The following is a 17,665-nucleotide window of genomic DNA, read 5'->3' as shown; positions in this document are numbered from 1 at the left end:
GCTGTGTTTTCTCTTCACTGGCTCCTCGTGCAATTTTGGCTGAAATCTCTACGGAAATTACAGACCTGCTCTTCCTTCCTCTCTCAAAAGTTCACTCTATCATCATCAGTGTAAATCCTGATGATGCTAAAGCCATCTGTGGCTGAGTAATCCTTCATCACTGGGAAGGAGAAATAATAAGACAGGTTTTGCTTCTTCAAATGCACATTATTCATACAACCACTGGTGGTGCTCAGTTACAGAAAATATCCAAATCCAAAATAATCCACTGTTTGTTTAACCATAAATTTAATCAAACACATTAAGTGATCTACATGAAACCTTAGGATTATGTTAAGCATAGAAAGCTGATCACACAGATATGACAACAATGAGTCTCGGTCATAGCGCCACCAACTGGCAGCAGGAAGTGTGTCACTTTTTGAAATCTCTAATATTTTGTCCCTTACTTTCACCTGATTTGGTTCATCAGTCAGAGTAATGTCAAGACATGGCTGATTTGAAACTGTGAAGGAATTTCTGATACCTTGAATCGTGTTACTATGGCGACGATTTACATGACAACATAATAGAAGAAAATGACTCTTCTCATATTTTACAAGTGGAAAGACCTAATGTTCCAAAATATTTCACATATAAAGTGCAAATGTTTATGAGTAAGGCCCGTGGGGCTGGTCCCCGGGCGTGGCACAGGGCTGTCACAGCGCCCCCTGGAACTTTGTCAGAAATATAGCTGCACAGCTCATATTCACTTGCACACATATGCATGACACACGGTATACATTTAGATCTCACTGAGTCATCTCAAATGATGTTCATCCACCTGTCATGGGATCTGCTTAACAGGAAGTCAGTTATTTTGGGATGTTTGAAAAATGCACCCAATGGAATTTGATATACTCCTCCTGGGGGATTTATATGATTTTGATCAAACAGGGTCCAGTATGATCTGAAGACACTGAGGATCTAAAATTGCGAAGGGATTTTTGATATCTCAAACAGTTCAGCCGTGAGGAGCCCTTAAACCTATGGCGAATAAAAGGAAACAGGAAGTGGCTAATAAGTTCTGTGTATATTGAGTGATGTACATCAAACCACAACTTTATATTAAGAGAAGAAAGCTGATCACATGGACATGACTACTGTGAGTCTCAGTCATAGCGCCACCAACTGGCAGCAGGAAGTGTGTCACTTTTAGAAATCTAATGTTTTGTCCCTTACTTTCAACCTGATTTGGTTGAAAAACAGTCAGAATAATAGCAAGACATGGCTGATGTGCAACTGTGAAGGAATTTGTGATATTGTGAATGATGTTGCCATGGTGAGGATTTAAATAAGAAGAACAACTGGTTGTGAGTAAGTTTGCTTAGTTTCATGATTTTGTGATGCTCGCGCGGCTCACAACAAATCTTTACATTTATCAGTCCATTGACTAGACATGGCTTTGGCCTGACTCCTGCAGTACTAGACTATGTCCACTAGAAGCTCTTTCCCCTTTATTTTTATTTTAAATATGGTTTCATGTTCACAGTTTACATATACAGAGTCAGCCAAAAAATGTATATACACTTCAGGAAAAGAAAAACAGTATAATGTATATTATATTAGTATAATATTAATAATATTATCATATACATTAATTTATAATGTATAGCAATACATTTTTTAATAAAATATTCATAGAAATTTTTCTTTTCCTGAAATGCGTATACATATTTCTGAGTGACTCATATATGTATGTATATATATATATGTATGTATATATATATATATATACACATATATGAGTCACTCAGAAATATGTATACGCATTTCAGGAAAAGAAAAAAAAATATATATATATACATATATATATATATATATATATATATATATATATATATATATATATATATATATATATACATATATGAGTCACCCAGAATATAAAACCTATATGTATATAAAATACCTATTTTATACCTATATATATATAAAAATATATATATAAAACCTGATATAGTAATATAGTTTAGAGGGAGAGTCATTGTCCCTTTTGACATCACTGGACATTGCTATGATCTATGATTGCTATGATGCTATGATTCATTACACCCAAACTGTCACTTTTGTCCTTATATAGTTTAAAAGGAGAATCAGTGTCCTTTTTGCCATCAGTGTACATTGTTGTGATCACTTTCATTAGACCCAAATTGTCACTTTTGTCCTTTTGGTGTGTCCCCTTTAAATGCATGTACCCACTGTGCCCACTTTGTCTGGTGTGCCTGGGTGGCGATGGCACGGTTGCTTGGGCCCGATCATCATTGCTTGCAACTATATTTTTTATTTGGAATTTTTATTTTTTTTGTGGATTTTCCCGGTATATCACGATATCCGCAAACCTTATAGTGAACTGTTTTTATGTTGAAATAAGGTAATTTATTTACAAAAATACAATTATTATTTACAAAATATAAACATTAATTAAAATAAAACATACTGTACAGTGCATTGACTCAAGAGACAAAGACCATGTAGCGTAGATTAGTTTTCTGTGTGTGTTTGAAGAGTGTGGGAGGGTAATTTATGGCTTAAACAATTTTTTTTTAAAAAAGCATTTGGGGGTGGCGTCCGTGTATTGCGGATTTTTGTTTTTCACAGGTGGTTTTGGAACGTAACCCCTGTGATAAACGGGGGACTACTGTACCACATCCAACACCCTCCTTATAGCTTTTTCTGCCTCACCACACATCCAGATGTTGAGCCACTGCTCTGTCGTCTCATCACATTCTGGAAAAAAAAGAGGTCTCAAAGGAAAGTTTAGTGCAAATTGTGCAAATCGTATGCAATCAAAGAAAAACACTGGCATTTATGAGGAAAAAAGATTTAGTCTAAATTTCTGAAAGCACAGAAACCAGCTTCTACCTTCATTCCCTTTCTGAAAGCATCAATGGAATGCACAGTTGGTTTTGCAGGTCCAGCACTCGGAACTGTTTGGAAAACCAACCCACTAAGCACATAGATGGTTCCGGGGCCAAAGTCCTCATGCTGCATAATTTCCCCTGCATGCATTAACAAAGATGGCCGCAGCATATAGCTACTGCTGGAGAACTGCTGCTCCTCTGCTGGCTCACAGTCCTTCTCAATCGGCTTGATCCAGTAGACTTCAGAGGAGCTCAGGTTTGATCTGCAGGCCTGGAGTTTGTCTTGGGAGCAGTTGAGCAACTCGGGAAAATTGCAGCTCACTGAGCATACAGGCCATGAAGATTTGACCTCTCTGAGTAACTTTTTATCTACATGAAATTTGCAAATTATTCTTGTATTCCTTTTAACACTACAATAACTCTCTCAATATGGGAGTCTCACAGTCAGTTTTTTCCCAACAACAACAACAACAACTCCAGAACACTGTGGCTAGGTTTTTACCTGCATCCAGGAAAAGAGTAGAATTTAAAACACTCAACCTCTGTGGTCTCGAACAATTCTATAATCATCTTTACTGCTGTTCTACTCAAAGGTCTGCTAATCAATCTCTCCTAGCAGTTCTTCATTTCCAGCTCAAAGGAAAGGGCTTCTCTGTTGCTGACCCCAGGCTTTGGATATCCCCTGCTTTAGACACGTTTACAGGCCACTCAAGGTCTTTCACTCTTTATGGACCTTACTTTGTGCATAAGGGAACCCTTTAGGGAGGAACCACATATTGGTGTGTTAGCCAGGGTTCACAAACTTTTGGGCATATAGTCCTTAGTTTTTGATCCTTGTTATCCCTCAAATAACACAGTTCCACGAAGATGAGGGGACAGAACTGCAACTGTAAGCCTTGGTAAGCTGCCCTGGTAGATTTGTTAACCCTGGGTGATAAAAGGACTTTAATCAGTGTACTGATTACAAGATTTTCTACCAGCAGGAAAGAGCAAACAGAAGCAGAGTGACGGTCAGTCATGCTGGGCTCCTGGATTTTGGCTGTGTTTTGCGTCTGCCTTTTCTTCCTCTTCATCAGGATCCAGAGGTCTAAGAACTTCCCTCCTGGACCAGAACCCATCCCTATATTCGGGAACCTGTTTCAGCTGAACATCAAAAATCCTCTGAAAGATTTTGAGAGGGTATTGTGCCATGTTGTCTTGTCTCAGAATACATACTTGTGTTCTATTCTAGATATAAATTTGTGACTGCTTCACTCTTTAGTTTGCTGAGCGCTATGGGAACGTTTACAGCCTGTATATCGGGACGAGGCCAGCCGTTGTCCTTACTGGCTTAAAGGCAATAAAAGAAGCTTTGGTGACCAAATCTGCTGACTTTTCTGGACGTCCAGAAAACCTGCTGGTCAGCCATTTCACGGAAAAGAAAGGTGACGTCTATTTAAATAATTACAGCCCCACTGGTCATTATACTTTGACTAAATACTTTGCATAACAGTGCTACTAAATTCACCGCAGCTCTGATAGTCATGGCAGCTGTAATTCATATCACAGATATATGTTGATATAAAAGGAAGATACCTTGTCCATTTTTTGGTTATAGACATTATGTGAGTTAATGAAAGTACAACTAATTAAGTAAATATATATAACAGGTATTATTATGGCTGATTATGGTCCTGGATGGAAGGAACTTCGGCGCTTTGACCTCATGACTCTGAGGAACTTCGGCATGGGCAAACAGTCTATGGAGGCCAGGATTCTGGGTGAAATTGAGCACATGGTTGCACGACTGGAAAAAAGTGTTGGTTAGTTTTCATTATGGTCAGTATTTTTGAATTTTCAGTTGATTTCATTTGTTTGGCTTGATTTCTTCTCTTGACCATGGCTTGCCAGGAAAGAAAGCTAAGGTAAGGAGGCAGTTTGATATCTAATATCTTGCTAGCTTTACTGACGGTCAGTATAATGATAGTTTTTTGGTTGATGATCCATGTGACAGGTTTTCCCAGTGCACCACACATATGATAGAAGATCTGCCAGTTTTTGGCAACTAAAATTAGCTGTGCCTGAACAAATATCAGTAAAATGTGAAATTAAGAATAATAAGAATATGTTGTTTGTTGAGTAATGTCACTTTCTTTGAACAGGCAGCACCATGAATCCTCAGACTCTGTTCCATGACGCAGCATCAAATATCATCTACCTGGTTTTGACGAGCACTCGTTATAACTATGAGGATAAAACCCTTAAAGAGTATGTCCAGATGTTCACAGAAATCTCAAAGATCAGCAATGGACCTTGGGGAATGGTAAAACATCATCATCATCGTCATCATCTCTATCATATATGGAAAGTTTGTACCATATGAAACATATTTTTTATTTTCTTTACAGATTTATGATACACTTCCTGTGGTAAGATATCTACCCCTTCCATTTAAGAGAGCTTTTACAATTATGAAGATATTAAAGCAAAAGTCAGCAGATATGATAAACAAGCACAAAACGACAAGAGTACCCGGACAGCCACGAGATTTTGTTGACTGCTATTTGGACGAGATCGATAAGGTGTGTTTGTGTGTGTGACATTTTTGTTTGGATGTATGAACTGGCATGAACTGTTATGTAATTGCTGTTTCCACCCTGTCAGCATTTGTTTATTTGGTAGGTGGTACCACCAGGATAGAGATTAGGAAGGAGGTTATAGCTTCACTTAGATCTTACACCACTGATATGAACCACCTACGAAGCTATGAGCTAATGTTAAGCAAATTGAGTGGGATACATCATTTGGGATAATATAGAAAGCAAAAATAAAGATTAGAAAAACTTTTTGCATGACCATTCATTTGGTTCCTGCTGTCTACAGGTATAATTTCTAAAACTTACTGAGAGTGTTGGAACTCCAGATCATTCTGTCCTTAAACGTATGTTATGTTGTCCACAGGGAGTTGATGACTCCCCTTTTAGTGAGATGCAGCTCGTGATGCATTTGCTAGATCTGCACTTTGCTGGGACTGATACCACATCCAACACTCTACTTACAGCTTTCCTATACCTCACCACTCATCCAGATGTTCAAGGTCTGAACCACTGCACTGTCTTCTGGCTTGAAACATTCTAGAAAGATTATAAATAAGAGAAAGGTGTTTGTGGTGACATTTGGTTTTGCTTCTAGAGAAATGCCAGCAGGAGATTGATGAGGTTCTAGCTGGAAAAGATCATGCATCTTTTGAAGACAGACACGACATGCCATACACCCAGGCAGTGATTCACGAGTCTCAGCGCATCGCCAAAACTGTCCCTCTCAGCGTGTTCCACTGTACCACAAGAGATACTGAATTGATGGGCTACAGCATCCCAGAGGTATGGATTTCATTTCGTTTCCATGCATTCACACCTACACCGTTCAGGTATAACATTATGACCACCTGCCTAATATTATGTTGGTCCCCCTTTTGCTGCCAAAATAGCCCTGATGCTCACGTGCCCATTGTTGGCGCTTTCGGCGGTGCACAGGGGTCAGCATGGGTACTGTCGGAACTCAGAGCCCCCTCCGAGTGGACATATCACAGGGTGGAATTTTAGATTGTGTCTATTTCTCTTAGCTTTCCATAATCTTGCCCAATGAACTCAACAAACTATAAAACTTAGCCAAAATAAAGGAGATCTCAGTCAGCAGATGAGAAGAAGCAGGTTTCTTTATTCAGCCATGCAGTCAACAACATGCATTTCTGAAGAGAGCAGCTGGTCTGAAAATCCCGAAAAATTCCCCTCTACTTATACCCCAGGTGCCCCATGGTGCCTCCTTTTCTCTAATTTAAATATTTCCAGCAATTTCCCATTATATTCAGTGTATGTCTACTTTAATCCCTCCTTCCTTACATACGTTCTACTAGTTCCCATTATTTTCGTATTTGTCCCGATACCGCCCCTAAATTAATACCATCCTCCCCTCGATGACATCAATTTTCCTCCTCTCCAGTTCCCCTTATTTTTAGGCTAAATCAACAGTTTTTAGAAAAAAATAGCGCTTACTTATAAGCGCCACTTCCTCATCGACTTCATTTGACCGCCACCTCCCAAGTTGCTTCCTCGGATCATCCTGACCTCGGACGTTGCCCTCCACAACAATGTGTAAGTATCCTGATCTCTTCCTCTATGTCATTATGACTTTTCTCTGCCTGCTTGATCTAAGTTTTATTTTTATTTTTAAAATAAGCCTTGCAATTATGCTGCTTCATATCCTTCCCTCTTTTCATCGCTGTTGGTTACTGGTATTCCAATGCTATTGTCTCCCCTAGCCGCCTACCACTGTCATGTCACAGTAACCTGGCCTACTCCCCACACTGTTTTCCTCTTGCCTTAGTGCATGCTCTCTCTTGTTGATTACATAGTCACGCAATATGCACTTCACTCATCTCTTCCCATTTCCCATTCTTCCTTCTAGCTCAGTCAGCCCGCCGCGCTATCTTCCGGAGAGGTCCCAGGAGTGCTCTGCGACGCTACCGCCAGTATCAGCTGTCCTGCCTGGCCATTGAACTTACTGGTTTCCTGGAACACCTATCTGAATCCTCTATTCCTGAGTCTCCTCACCTCGCTCACCACATCGTGAGAGATACCATCTGTCTTGATCAGAGCACCCAATTTCACCCCACAACCTGTGATCAGTCTACTCAGACCTTCTACTGGCATTGGATATGCACCACCTCTCAAGGCGTCCAAACTGAGGACTTCCCTGTTGAGATCTCCTCTGATGATTCTTCCTCTGACTCTTCTTCACCTCCTAGTTCCCCTGACGTTCCCCAACGTTCTCCTGGATTTGCGCCTTTGCCTTACAGTATTCACGATATTCCCCAATCTTCTCCTGTCTATTCGCCTCCAATTTCTCCCACTGATTACTCTCCAACTTCTCCTCAGGAACCTGAGATCCCGTCTTCTATGACTGACCTTCCGGTTCCACTGATCCCACTGGATAGGCTGGCTGACTGAGCTGTAACTCCTAATGTTCCAATAAACTTCTCTTTTCTATTCCCAGTCTGAGTGTGGTTATTACGCTAGCATGCTACTATTAATAATTCTGCATGATTATTATAAAGACTATGATTGTCATAAAGGTTATACCTGATTATTATAGACTTGTGTTAATCAAAGCCAACTACTTAATCAATGGCTAAATGATTCCTGATAGATACACACTACTTTTAGGCAGAATATTGCTAAGTCAGAGCTTAGAGCATTGAGTACATTATTTTTTTAAGCTACTTTTAAAGCTAGGTATATAATTCAAAGCTGGGTATGTTATTTTTCTCCGACAGTACCCTGACTGGTCTGCAGCTATGCAGCTCCATACGCAACAAACTGTGATGCACTGTATATTCTGACACCTTTCTATCAGAACCAGCATTAACTTCTTCAGCAAACTGAGCAACAGTAGCTCTTCTGTTGGATCGGATCACACGGGCCAGCCTTCGCTCCCCACATACATCAATGCCCATGTTGCCGATTCACCACTGGTCCTTCCTTGACCCACTTTTGATAGATTCTGACCACTGCAGACCGGGAACACCCCACAAGAGCTGCAGTTTTGGAGATGTTCTGATCCAGTGGTCTAGACATCACAATCTGGCCCTTCGTCAAACTCGCTCAAATCCTTACTTGCCCATTTTTCCTGCTTCTAACACACCAACTTTGAGGACAAAATGTTCACTTGCTGCCTAATATATCCCACCCACTAACAGGTGCCATGATGAGGATACAATCAATGTTATTCACGTCACCTGTGACTGCTCATAATGTTATGCCTGATCTGTGTATTTTTACTGTGTTTGTTATGGATGATCCTCATTCTAGGGCACTCTCGTCATCCCCAACCTCGCCTCGGCGCTGAGTGAAGAAGGCCAGTGGAAGTTTCCTCATGAATTTAACCCATTAAACTTCCTAAATGAACAGGGGCAGTTTGAGAAGCCTGATGCCTTTCTGCCCTTTTCTGCTGGTGAGTGTACACTTCAGCTTTTGACAATTCGTTATCATACATAAATAACATAATACTACCTACACCAAGTTTCAACAAATGTGACTTTTATTATGGATGTGTGTGTTTGTGAAGGTCCTCGCATATGTCTTGGTGAAGGTCTGGCTCGTATGGAACTCTTCCTAGTCTTGGTCATCCTGTTGCGTCGCTTCCAGTTCATTTGGCCTGAGGATGAAGGAGCACCAGACTTCACTCCTGTATATGGAATCACAATTACCCCCAAACCCTACAAGATGTTGATCAAGCTGAGACAGGCAGCTAAAGAAATATAGAATTAGTCATATATCATTAGTCTGATGACAGTATGAAATTTACTGTACGGTTTTCTTTTAAACAGCAATAAAAAAGCAACCCTTGGCTGTGTTTTCTCTTTGCTGGCTCCTTGACTTAAATCTCTTCATACATTAGAGACCTGCTCTTCTTTTCTCTCTCAAAAGTTCAATCATCACCAGTGTGAATCCTGATGACGATAAAGCCATCTGTGGCTGAGAAATCCTTTATCACTGGGAAGGAGAAATAATAAGACAGGTTTCTTCAAATGCACATTATTCATACAACCACTGGTGGTGCTCAGTTACAGAAAATATCCAAATCCAAAATAATCCAGTTTGTTTAACCATAAATCTAATCTAACACTGTGAAAAATCTCTGAACACACTTTCTTAATAAATAGCACCACAAATCCTTCCACTCTGTTCCATCAAATATCATCTACCTAGTTTTCATGAGCACTCATTATGACTATGAGGACCCTTCAGAGAAATCTCATAGATCACCTTGGAGAATCATGAGAGATCATATCATATCATCTCTATCATATACAGTATGTTTGTGCAATATTTTTTAATGCAACCTTGCAACATATTTCGTTCTATTTTTCCTGCAGTCCAGGTAATGATGTGAGATATTGGAGCAAAGGGCGGCAGAAATTATAAATAACTACACAAGAAGAGTACAAGGACACTTTCCTGACTATTATCTGGATGACACTGATAAGGTGTGTGTGTTTGTGGAGCTGTATGAACTTGCATGAACTGTTGTGTAATTACTGTGTAAATTTGTTCTGTATCTGCTTGTGCCTCATCCTGTCGGGTTTGCATGGCCCAGTTATGCTGCTTTCCTTCATATTGCATATTCTCAGCTTTGGCCTTAAAAGGCATTAAAGGGTGATCTTACGATGCTGACTTGTAGGCCTGAAACCGGATCTAAATAAGTCTTGCCTTTTTCTGTCCAATGACGTTTTACATGTTTTTGTAATTGTTTTAATGATGTTCCTTGAACTAGTGTTTTGATGAATGATTTGTCCTACAATAGTGCTATTGTGTTTCTTGTTCGACTTTATTTTGACATGTGGTTTCACATCAGATTGTTTCCTTTTTCACATTTATGGATGCACTTAAGTTGTTGTCTACTGTGTGCCCTTGGCATTGCTCATGTCTTCTGTTCTTGATTTAAAACAGGCTCCTAAATGATGCTTTCTGGTTGGGAGGGGCACACTTTCTTTGTCTCTCTCTTTCTTACTACCAATCATAGCAGCAGTAGCCAATCATAGGAATCCATGAGCTCATGTATGTGGAAGAGGGCAGACAGAGCTTTACCTTGTGTCTTACACAACACAAACAACACTCCAATTAGATACATCTAGCTGGCTTCATGTGTCTCAAAGGAAGTACACTATATTGCCAAAAGTCTTGGGACACCCCTCCAAATCATTGAAGTCAGGTGTTGTTTTTCAGGGGTTAGGCTCGGCCCCTTAGTTCCAGTGAAAGGAACTCTTAATGCTTCAGCTTTATACCAAGACATTTTGGACAATTTCATGCTCCCAACGTTGTGGGAACAGTTTGGGGATGGCCGCTTCCTGTTCCACCATGAAGACATGGATGAGTGAGTTTGGTGTGGAGGAACTTCACAGAGCCTGACCTAAATTTTTGACCATTCCACTGGTCAGACACAGATGCTGGACAAAAAGGCCTGGCTAGCAGTCTCTGCTCTAATTCATCCCAAATATTGTCTGTTGGGTTAAGCTCAGGACTCTGTGAAGTTCCTCCATACCAAACTCGCTCATCTGTGATGGCTCCTTTTTTGCTGAGATGCAGATTGTAATGTATTTGCTGGATCTGTAGTATGCTGGGACTGAAACCACATCCAACAACCTCCTTATAGCTTTCTTCTACCTCACCACTTATCCAGATGTTGAGCCACTGCTCTGTCATCTCGTCATATTCTGGGGGAAAAAAGAGGTCTCAAAGGAAAGTTTAGTGTAAATTGTGAAAATCGTATGCAATAAAAGAAAAACACTGGCATTTATGAGGAAAAAAGATTTAGTCTAGATTTCTGAAAGCACAGAAACCAGCTTCTACCTTCATTCCCTTTCTGAAACCATCACTGGAATGCAAATCAAGAACAAACCTCCCCAAAGTGACATAAAATTTTATTCAGTATTATGTATATTCATTAAAAACAAATCCATAAATATAATCCAATCATCATCATCAAATAATGAATAATAGTCAGTAAGTCAGTAAAATTTGGTACATACAAGATCATGCAGCATACACATGAAGCTCTTTTTAGAACCAGAGGAAAATGAAAGGCTCAATAAAAAAGATTTTAAAAATTCCATGTTTTGCTTATTAGGTTTGCTGCATAAACATCAATGATTGTTACCAGCTCGATGCACACTGAGGTCATACACTCTGAGGAATGTATTTTTGCTACATAGACAAAAGATCTTCAATATTACAAAGAAACATTTAATGCATGAACTAAAGCAACACTAAGAACAAGTTTGAACAATCAGTGGCTATGAAGGAATTGTTTTGTGAAATAAAGGCACACAGAAACCATCCTGGGTGTGGACTCGAGCATAAAAAGACCCTTCGTACCCCTAAAACATGTACTAAGGTGTTCAATATCTGGAGATCTGGATCATCTGTATAATTTGTGTGGATTACAAATAAAAACATGAATAGCTTTGTTTCTTTGAAATTGAGCTAAGAACTGAGCTGTAATAAAATGCAATATGTTCTGGATCATGACTATAGAAAACTGTTATAATAATATTTAATCAACGATTTCAACATATATTAAGCACCGGCTTAATATATGAATCACAAAGAAAATTAACCAAAGGTATTAGTCTCTCTTGCTTTTTAAAATGGATTAATAGGTGGACAATATTACAGGATGTAATGTTCTGTTGGTTCATATAGCCTTGAGAAGGAAAAATATTCTCTGTAATGAAACTATGACCGGTAAAATGTAATATAAGCCTAATAAAAAAGGCTATTTGTGTCATGTATAAAAAGGGCTGATATATGGATATTTTGGACCAAGTCTAAAATAAAATCTAGGGTGTAATCATTATTGGTATGGCTCATCTGGTGTTTACTTGAGGCCGAGGTACTTGTGTATTGTTCTTGCTTTTGCAAGAATTCCTGGATTTACCGCAGGGTGATGTTCAAGCGTAGAGGCAGCAGTGTGCGCAGCTGGTTTTGCAGGTCCAGCACTTGGGTAGCACAGACTAGAAAAATTCAAAATGCAATCAAAGCTTTTGCATTCATATAGAAAAGGAGGATGTTTGTGGCCCTTTGGTATGCTGTATGGTGTAACAAAATGTTATATAATCAGGTTATTCAGTTATTAGAGTGTTTGTCTCTGGAACAAAAGTCACAAGAGGTCATTCAAGTTCTTCTGTTAGTGATCCATCCGATCCAGCCAAGAGTATTTCTGTGCCACGTTCAACCACTATCAGCAGGTAGAATTGCATTGTGGGTAACCATTAACCGAAGTAAAAAATATGCAAACATGCTAATACTTTTAACAGTTAATACAGGGCATAGTGTTGTTTTGGTTCTTCTTGAAATTAGAACACTACTTCATGAATTTTTTCTCGATCTCCTCTAGCATAGGGTTGGAGTCCAGGGTTCCACTCCTCAGTGATTTGTTGTACCTTTAGATTCCATTTTTCCGAACCTCAGTATGTCCTTCCATTGTCCTCAATGACTCCATTGGCCATTTTGAGAGCAACTGTAATAGTACAGTCCCAAATCAGAACCCATTAAGAAAACTTTGACAAGCTTCAACACCAATTAAACTCTTTTATGCTTTTTTTCAGCTCAAATCGATTCCTAAACAGAAAACCTTTCTTTTAGCTACATGGAATTTGCAAATTATTCTTGTATTCCTTTTAACACTACAGTAACTCTCTCAATATGGGAGTCTCACAATCAGTTTTTTCCCAACAACAACTCCTCCAGAACGCAGTGGCTAGGTTTTTGCCTGGAACCAGGAAAAGAGTAGAATTTAAAACACTCAACCTCAGTGGTCTGGAACCCATTCTCTGGTCATCTTTACTGCTATTTTACTCAGAGGTCTGCTAACCAATCTCTCCTAGCAGTTCTTCATTTTGAGCTCAAAGGAAAGGGCTTCTCTGTTGCTGACCCCAGGCTTTGGATATCCCCTGCTTTAGATACTTTTACAGGCCACTTGAGGTCTTCCACTCTTTATGGACCTTTCTTTGTGCATAGGGGAAACATGTTGGGAGGAACCACATATCGGTGTGTTAGCCAGGGTTCACAAACCTTTGGGCATATAGTCCCATATAGTTTTTGGACCTTGTTGTCCCTCAAATAAGACACTTCCACAATGATGAGGGGAGAGAACTACAACTTGCCTTGGCAAGCTGCCCTGGTGGTTTTCCTGAGTGATAAAAGGACTTTAATCAGTGTACTGATTACAAGATTGTCCACCAGCAGGAAAGAGCAAACAGAAGCAGAGTGACGGTCAGTCATGCTGGGCTCCTGGATTTTGGCTGTGTTTTGCGTCTGCCTTTTCTTCCTCTTCATCAGGATCCAGAGGCCTAAGAACTTCCCTCCTGGACCAGAACCCATCCCCATCCCTAACATCAAAAATCCTCTGAAAGATTTTGAGAGGGTATTGTGCCATGTTGCCTTGTCTCAGAATACATACTTGTGTTCTTTTCTAGATATAATTTTGTGACTGTGTCACTCTTTAGTTTGCTGAGCGCTATGGGAACATTTATAGCCTGCATTCAGGACGAGGCCAGCTGTTATCCTTACTGGCTTAAAGGCAATAAAAGAAGCTTTGGTGACCAAATCTGCTGACTTTTCTGGACGTCCAGAAAACCTGCTGGTCAGCCATTTCACAGAAAAGAAAGGTGACGTTTATTTAAATAATTACAGCCTCACTGGTCATTATACTTTGACTAAATACTTTGCATAACAGTGCTACTAAATTCACAGCAGCTCTGATAGTCATGGCAGCTGTAATTCATATCACAGATATTCATGGATATAAAATGAAGATACCTTGTCGAATTTCTGGTTATTGACATCACTGTGTGTTAATGAAAGTACAAATAATTAAGTAAGTATATATAACAGGTATTGTTATGGCTGATTATGGTCCTGGATGGAAGGAACTTCGGTGCTTTGACCTCATGACACTGAGGAACTTCGGCATGGGCAAACAGTCTATGGAGGCCAGGATTCTGGGGGAAATCGAGCACATGGTTGTTAATAGTTATCATTATGGTCAGTATTTTCAAATTGTTAGTTGATTTCATTTGTGTGGCTTGATTTCTTCCCTTGACCATGGCTTGCCAGGAAAGAAAGCTAAGGTAAGGAGGCAGTTTGATATCTAATATCTTGCTAGCTTTACTGACGGTCAGTATAATGATAGTTTTTTGGTTGATGCTCCATGTGACAGGTTTGCCCAGTGCACAACACATATGATAGAAGATCTGCTAGTTTTCAGCAACTAAAATTAGCTGTGCCTGAACAAATATCAGTAAAATGTGAAATTAAGAATAATAAGAATATGTTGTTTGTTGAGTAATGTCACTTTCTTTGAACAGGCAGCACCATGAATCCTCAGACTCTGTTCCATGATGCAGCATCAAATATCATCTACCTGGCTTTGATCAGCACTCGTTATAACTATGAGGATAAAACCCTTAAAAGAGTATGTCCAGATGTTCACAGAAATCTCAAAGATCAGCAATGGACCTTGGGGAATGGTAAAACATCATCATCGTCACCATCACTATCATATATGGAAAGTTTGTACCATATGAAACATATTTTTTATTTCCTTACAGATTTATAATACACTTCCAGTGGTAAGATATCTACCCCTTCCATTTAAGAGAGCTTTTACAATTGTGAAGATATTAAAGCAAAAGGCAGCAGATATGATAAACAAGCACAAAACGACAAGAGTACCCGGACAGCCACGAGATTTTGTTGACTGCTATTTGGACGAGATCGATAAGGTGTGTTTGTGTGTGTGACATTTTTGTTTGGATGTATGAACTGGCATGAACTGTTATGTAATTGCTGTTTCCACCCTGTCAGCATTTGTTTATTTGGTAGGTGGTACCACCAGGATAGAGATTAGGAAGGAGGTTATAGCTTCACTTAGATCTTACACCACTGATATGAACCACCTATGAAGCTATGAGCTAATGTTAAGCAAATCGAGTGGGATACATCATTTGGGATAATATAGAAGGCAAAATAAAGATTAGAAAACCGTTTTGCATGACCATTCAATTGGTTCCTACTGTCTACAGGTATAATTTCTAAAACTTACTGAGAGTGTTGGAACTCCAGATCACTCTGTCCTTAAACGTATATGTTATGTTGTCCACAGGGAGTTGATGGGTCCACTTTTGGCGAGATGCAGCTCGTGATGCATTTGCATCACTAAAACCATCCATCTCAGTGTGATCCACTGTACCACAAGAGATATTGAATTGATGGGCTACAGCATCCCAAAGGTATGGATTTCATTTCGTTTCCATGCATTCACACCTACACCAATCAGGTATAACCTGACCACCTGCCTAATATTGTGTTGGTTCCCTTTTGGTGCCAAAATAGCCCTCATGCGTGCCCATTGTTGGCGCTTTCGGCGGTGCACAGGGGTCAGCATGGGCACCCTGACTGGTCTGCAGCTATGCAGCCTCATACGCAACAACTGTGATGCATTGTGTATTCTGACACCTTTCTATCAGAACCAGCATTCACTTCTTCAGCAATTTGAGCAACAGTAGCTCGTCTGTTGGATCAGACCACACGGGCCAGCCTTCGCTCCCCACGTACATCAATGCCCATGACCCTGTCGCCGATTCACCATTGTTCCTTCCTTGGACCACTTTTGATAGATACTGACCACTGCAGACCAGGAACACCCCACAAGAGCTGCAGTTTTGGAGATGCTCTGATCCAGTCATCTAGCCATAACAATCTGGCCCTTTGTCAAACTCGCTCAAATCCTTAAACTTGTCCATTTTTCCTGCTTCTAACACATCGACTTTGAGGACAAAATGTTCACTTGCTGCCTAATATATCCCATACGGTTTTCTTTTAAACAGCAATAAAAAAGCAACCCTTGGCTGTGTTTTCTCTTTTCTGGCTCCTTGACTTAAATCTCTTCATACATTAGAGACCTGCTCTTCTTTCCTCTCTTAAAAGTTCAATCATCACCAGTGTGAATCCTGATGACGATAAAGCCATCTGTGGCTGAGAAATCCTTTATCACTGGGAAGGAGAAATAATAAGACAGGTTTCTTCAAATGCACATTATTCATACAACCACTGGTGGTGCTCAGTTACAGAAAATGTCCAAATCCAAAATAATGCAGTTTGTTTAACCATAAATCTAATCTAACACTGTGAAAAATCTCTGAACACACTTTCTTAATAAATAGCACCACAAATCCTTCCACTCTGTTCCATCAAATATCATCTCCCTTGTACTCCAACAAGAGTACAAGGACACTTTCCTGACTATTATCTGGATGACACTGATATGGTGTGTGTGTTTGTGGAGCTGTATGAACTTGCATGAACTGTTGTGTAATTACTTTTTCCACCCTCCGAGCATTTGTTTGGTAGGTGGTATGACCAGGATAGAGATTAGGAAGAAGTTTATAGTTTCACTCACGCCACTGATTTGAACTATTTACCTAGATGAGCTAATGTTAAACAAATCAAGTTGGATATATCAGTTGGGATCATATAGAAGAAAACATTAATTTCTTTCCTACTGTTTACAGGTATATAATTTTTAATACTTATTAATAGACTCCAGTCTCATGAAGCCTCATGAAGTAGTGTAGAGCCTCGTATTATACACTATATTGCCAAAGGTTTTGGGACACCCCTCCAAACCATTGAATTCAGCTATTGTTTTTCAGAGGTTGGGCTCGGCCCCTTAGTTCCAGTAAAAGGAACTCTTAATGCTTCAGAATACCAAGACATTTTGGACAATTTCATGCTCCCAACTTTGTGGGAACAGTTTGGGGATGACCCCTTCCTGTTCCAACATGACTGCACACCAGTGCACAAAGCAAGGTCCATAAAGACATGGATGAGCGAGTTTGGTGTGGATTTTCACAAAAAAACAAACAAACAAAAAAAAAAAAAACACAGATGCTGGACAAAAAGCCCTGGTTAGCAGTCTCTGCTCTAATTCATCCCAAAGATTTTCTGTCGGGTTAAGCTCAGGACTTTCTGTTGGGTTAAGCTCAGGACTGAAGTTCCTCCACACCAAACTCACTCATCTGTGATGGCTCCTTTTTTGCTGAGATGCAGATTGTAATGTATTTGCTGGATCTGTAGTATGCTGGGACTGAAACCACATCCAACACCCTCCTTATAGCTTTCTTTTACCTCACCACTTATCCAGATGTTGAGCCACTGCTCTGT

General features: G+C 39.8%; 1 protein-coding gene and 1 pseudogene across 2 annotated transcripts; both read left to right on the top strand.

Moving 5' to 3' along the window:
• Positions 1–3,657: 3,657 nt before the first annotated feature.
• Positions 3,658–9,287, top strand: LOC131348200 (cytochrome P450 2D3-like). 2 transcript variants are annotated; one of them, XM_058382927.1, is made up of 10 exons: positions 3,658–3,802; positions 3,884–4,082; positions 4,165–4,327; positions 4,553–4,705; positions 5,045–5,205; positions 5,291–5,464; positions 5,844–5,979; positions 6,075–6,262; positions 8,750–8,891; positions 9,006–9,287. In XM_058382927.1, the coding sequence occupies exons 2-10, from the start codon at positions 3,921–3,923 to the stop codon at positions 9,200–9,202; spliced, it is 1,476 nt and encodes a 491-aa protein (XP_058238910.1). In that variant the 5' UTR covers positions 3,658–3,802; positions 3,884–3,920; the 3' UTR covers positions 9,203–9,287. The 2 variants fall into 2 exon arrangements, with proteins under 2 accessions (XP_058238910.1, XP_058238911.1); XM_058382928.1 differs by lacking the exons at positions 8,750–8,891; positions 9,006–9,287 and adding an exon at positions 7,817–7,929.
• Positions 9,288–13,690: 4,403 nt separating this feature from the next.
• On the top strand, positions 13,691–15,744 carry LOC131348206 (cytochrome P450 2J2-like; annotated as a pseudogene).
• The last annotated feature ends 1,921 nt before the right edge of the window (positions 15,745–17,665 follow it).

The sequence above is a fragment of the Hemibagrus wyckioides genome, linkage group LG28 (assembly GCF_019097595.1).
Source record: "Hemibagrus wyckioides isolate EC202008001 linkage group LG28, SWU_Hwy_1.0, whole genome shotgun sequence".
NCBI classification, from domain to species: Eukaryota; Metazoa; Chordata; class Actinopteri; order Siluriformes; family Bagridae; genus Hemibagrus; species Hemibagrus wyckioides.
Note: the sequence above shows the minus strand (reverse complement) of the source record. Positions and strands in the feature narration are given on the sequence as shown.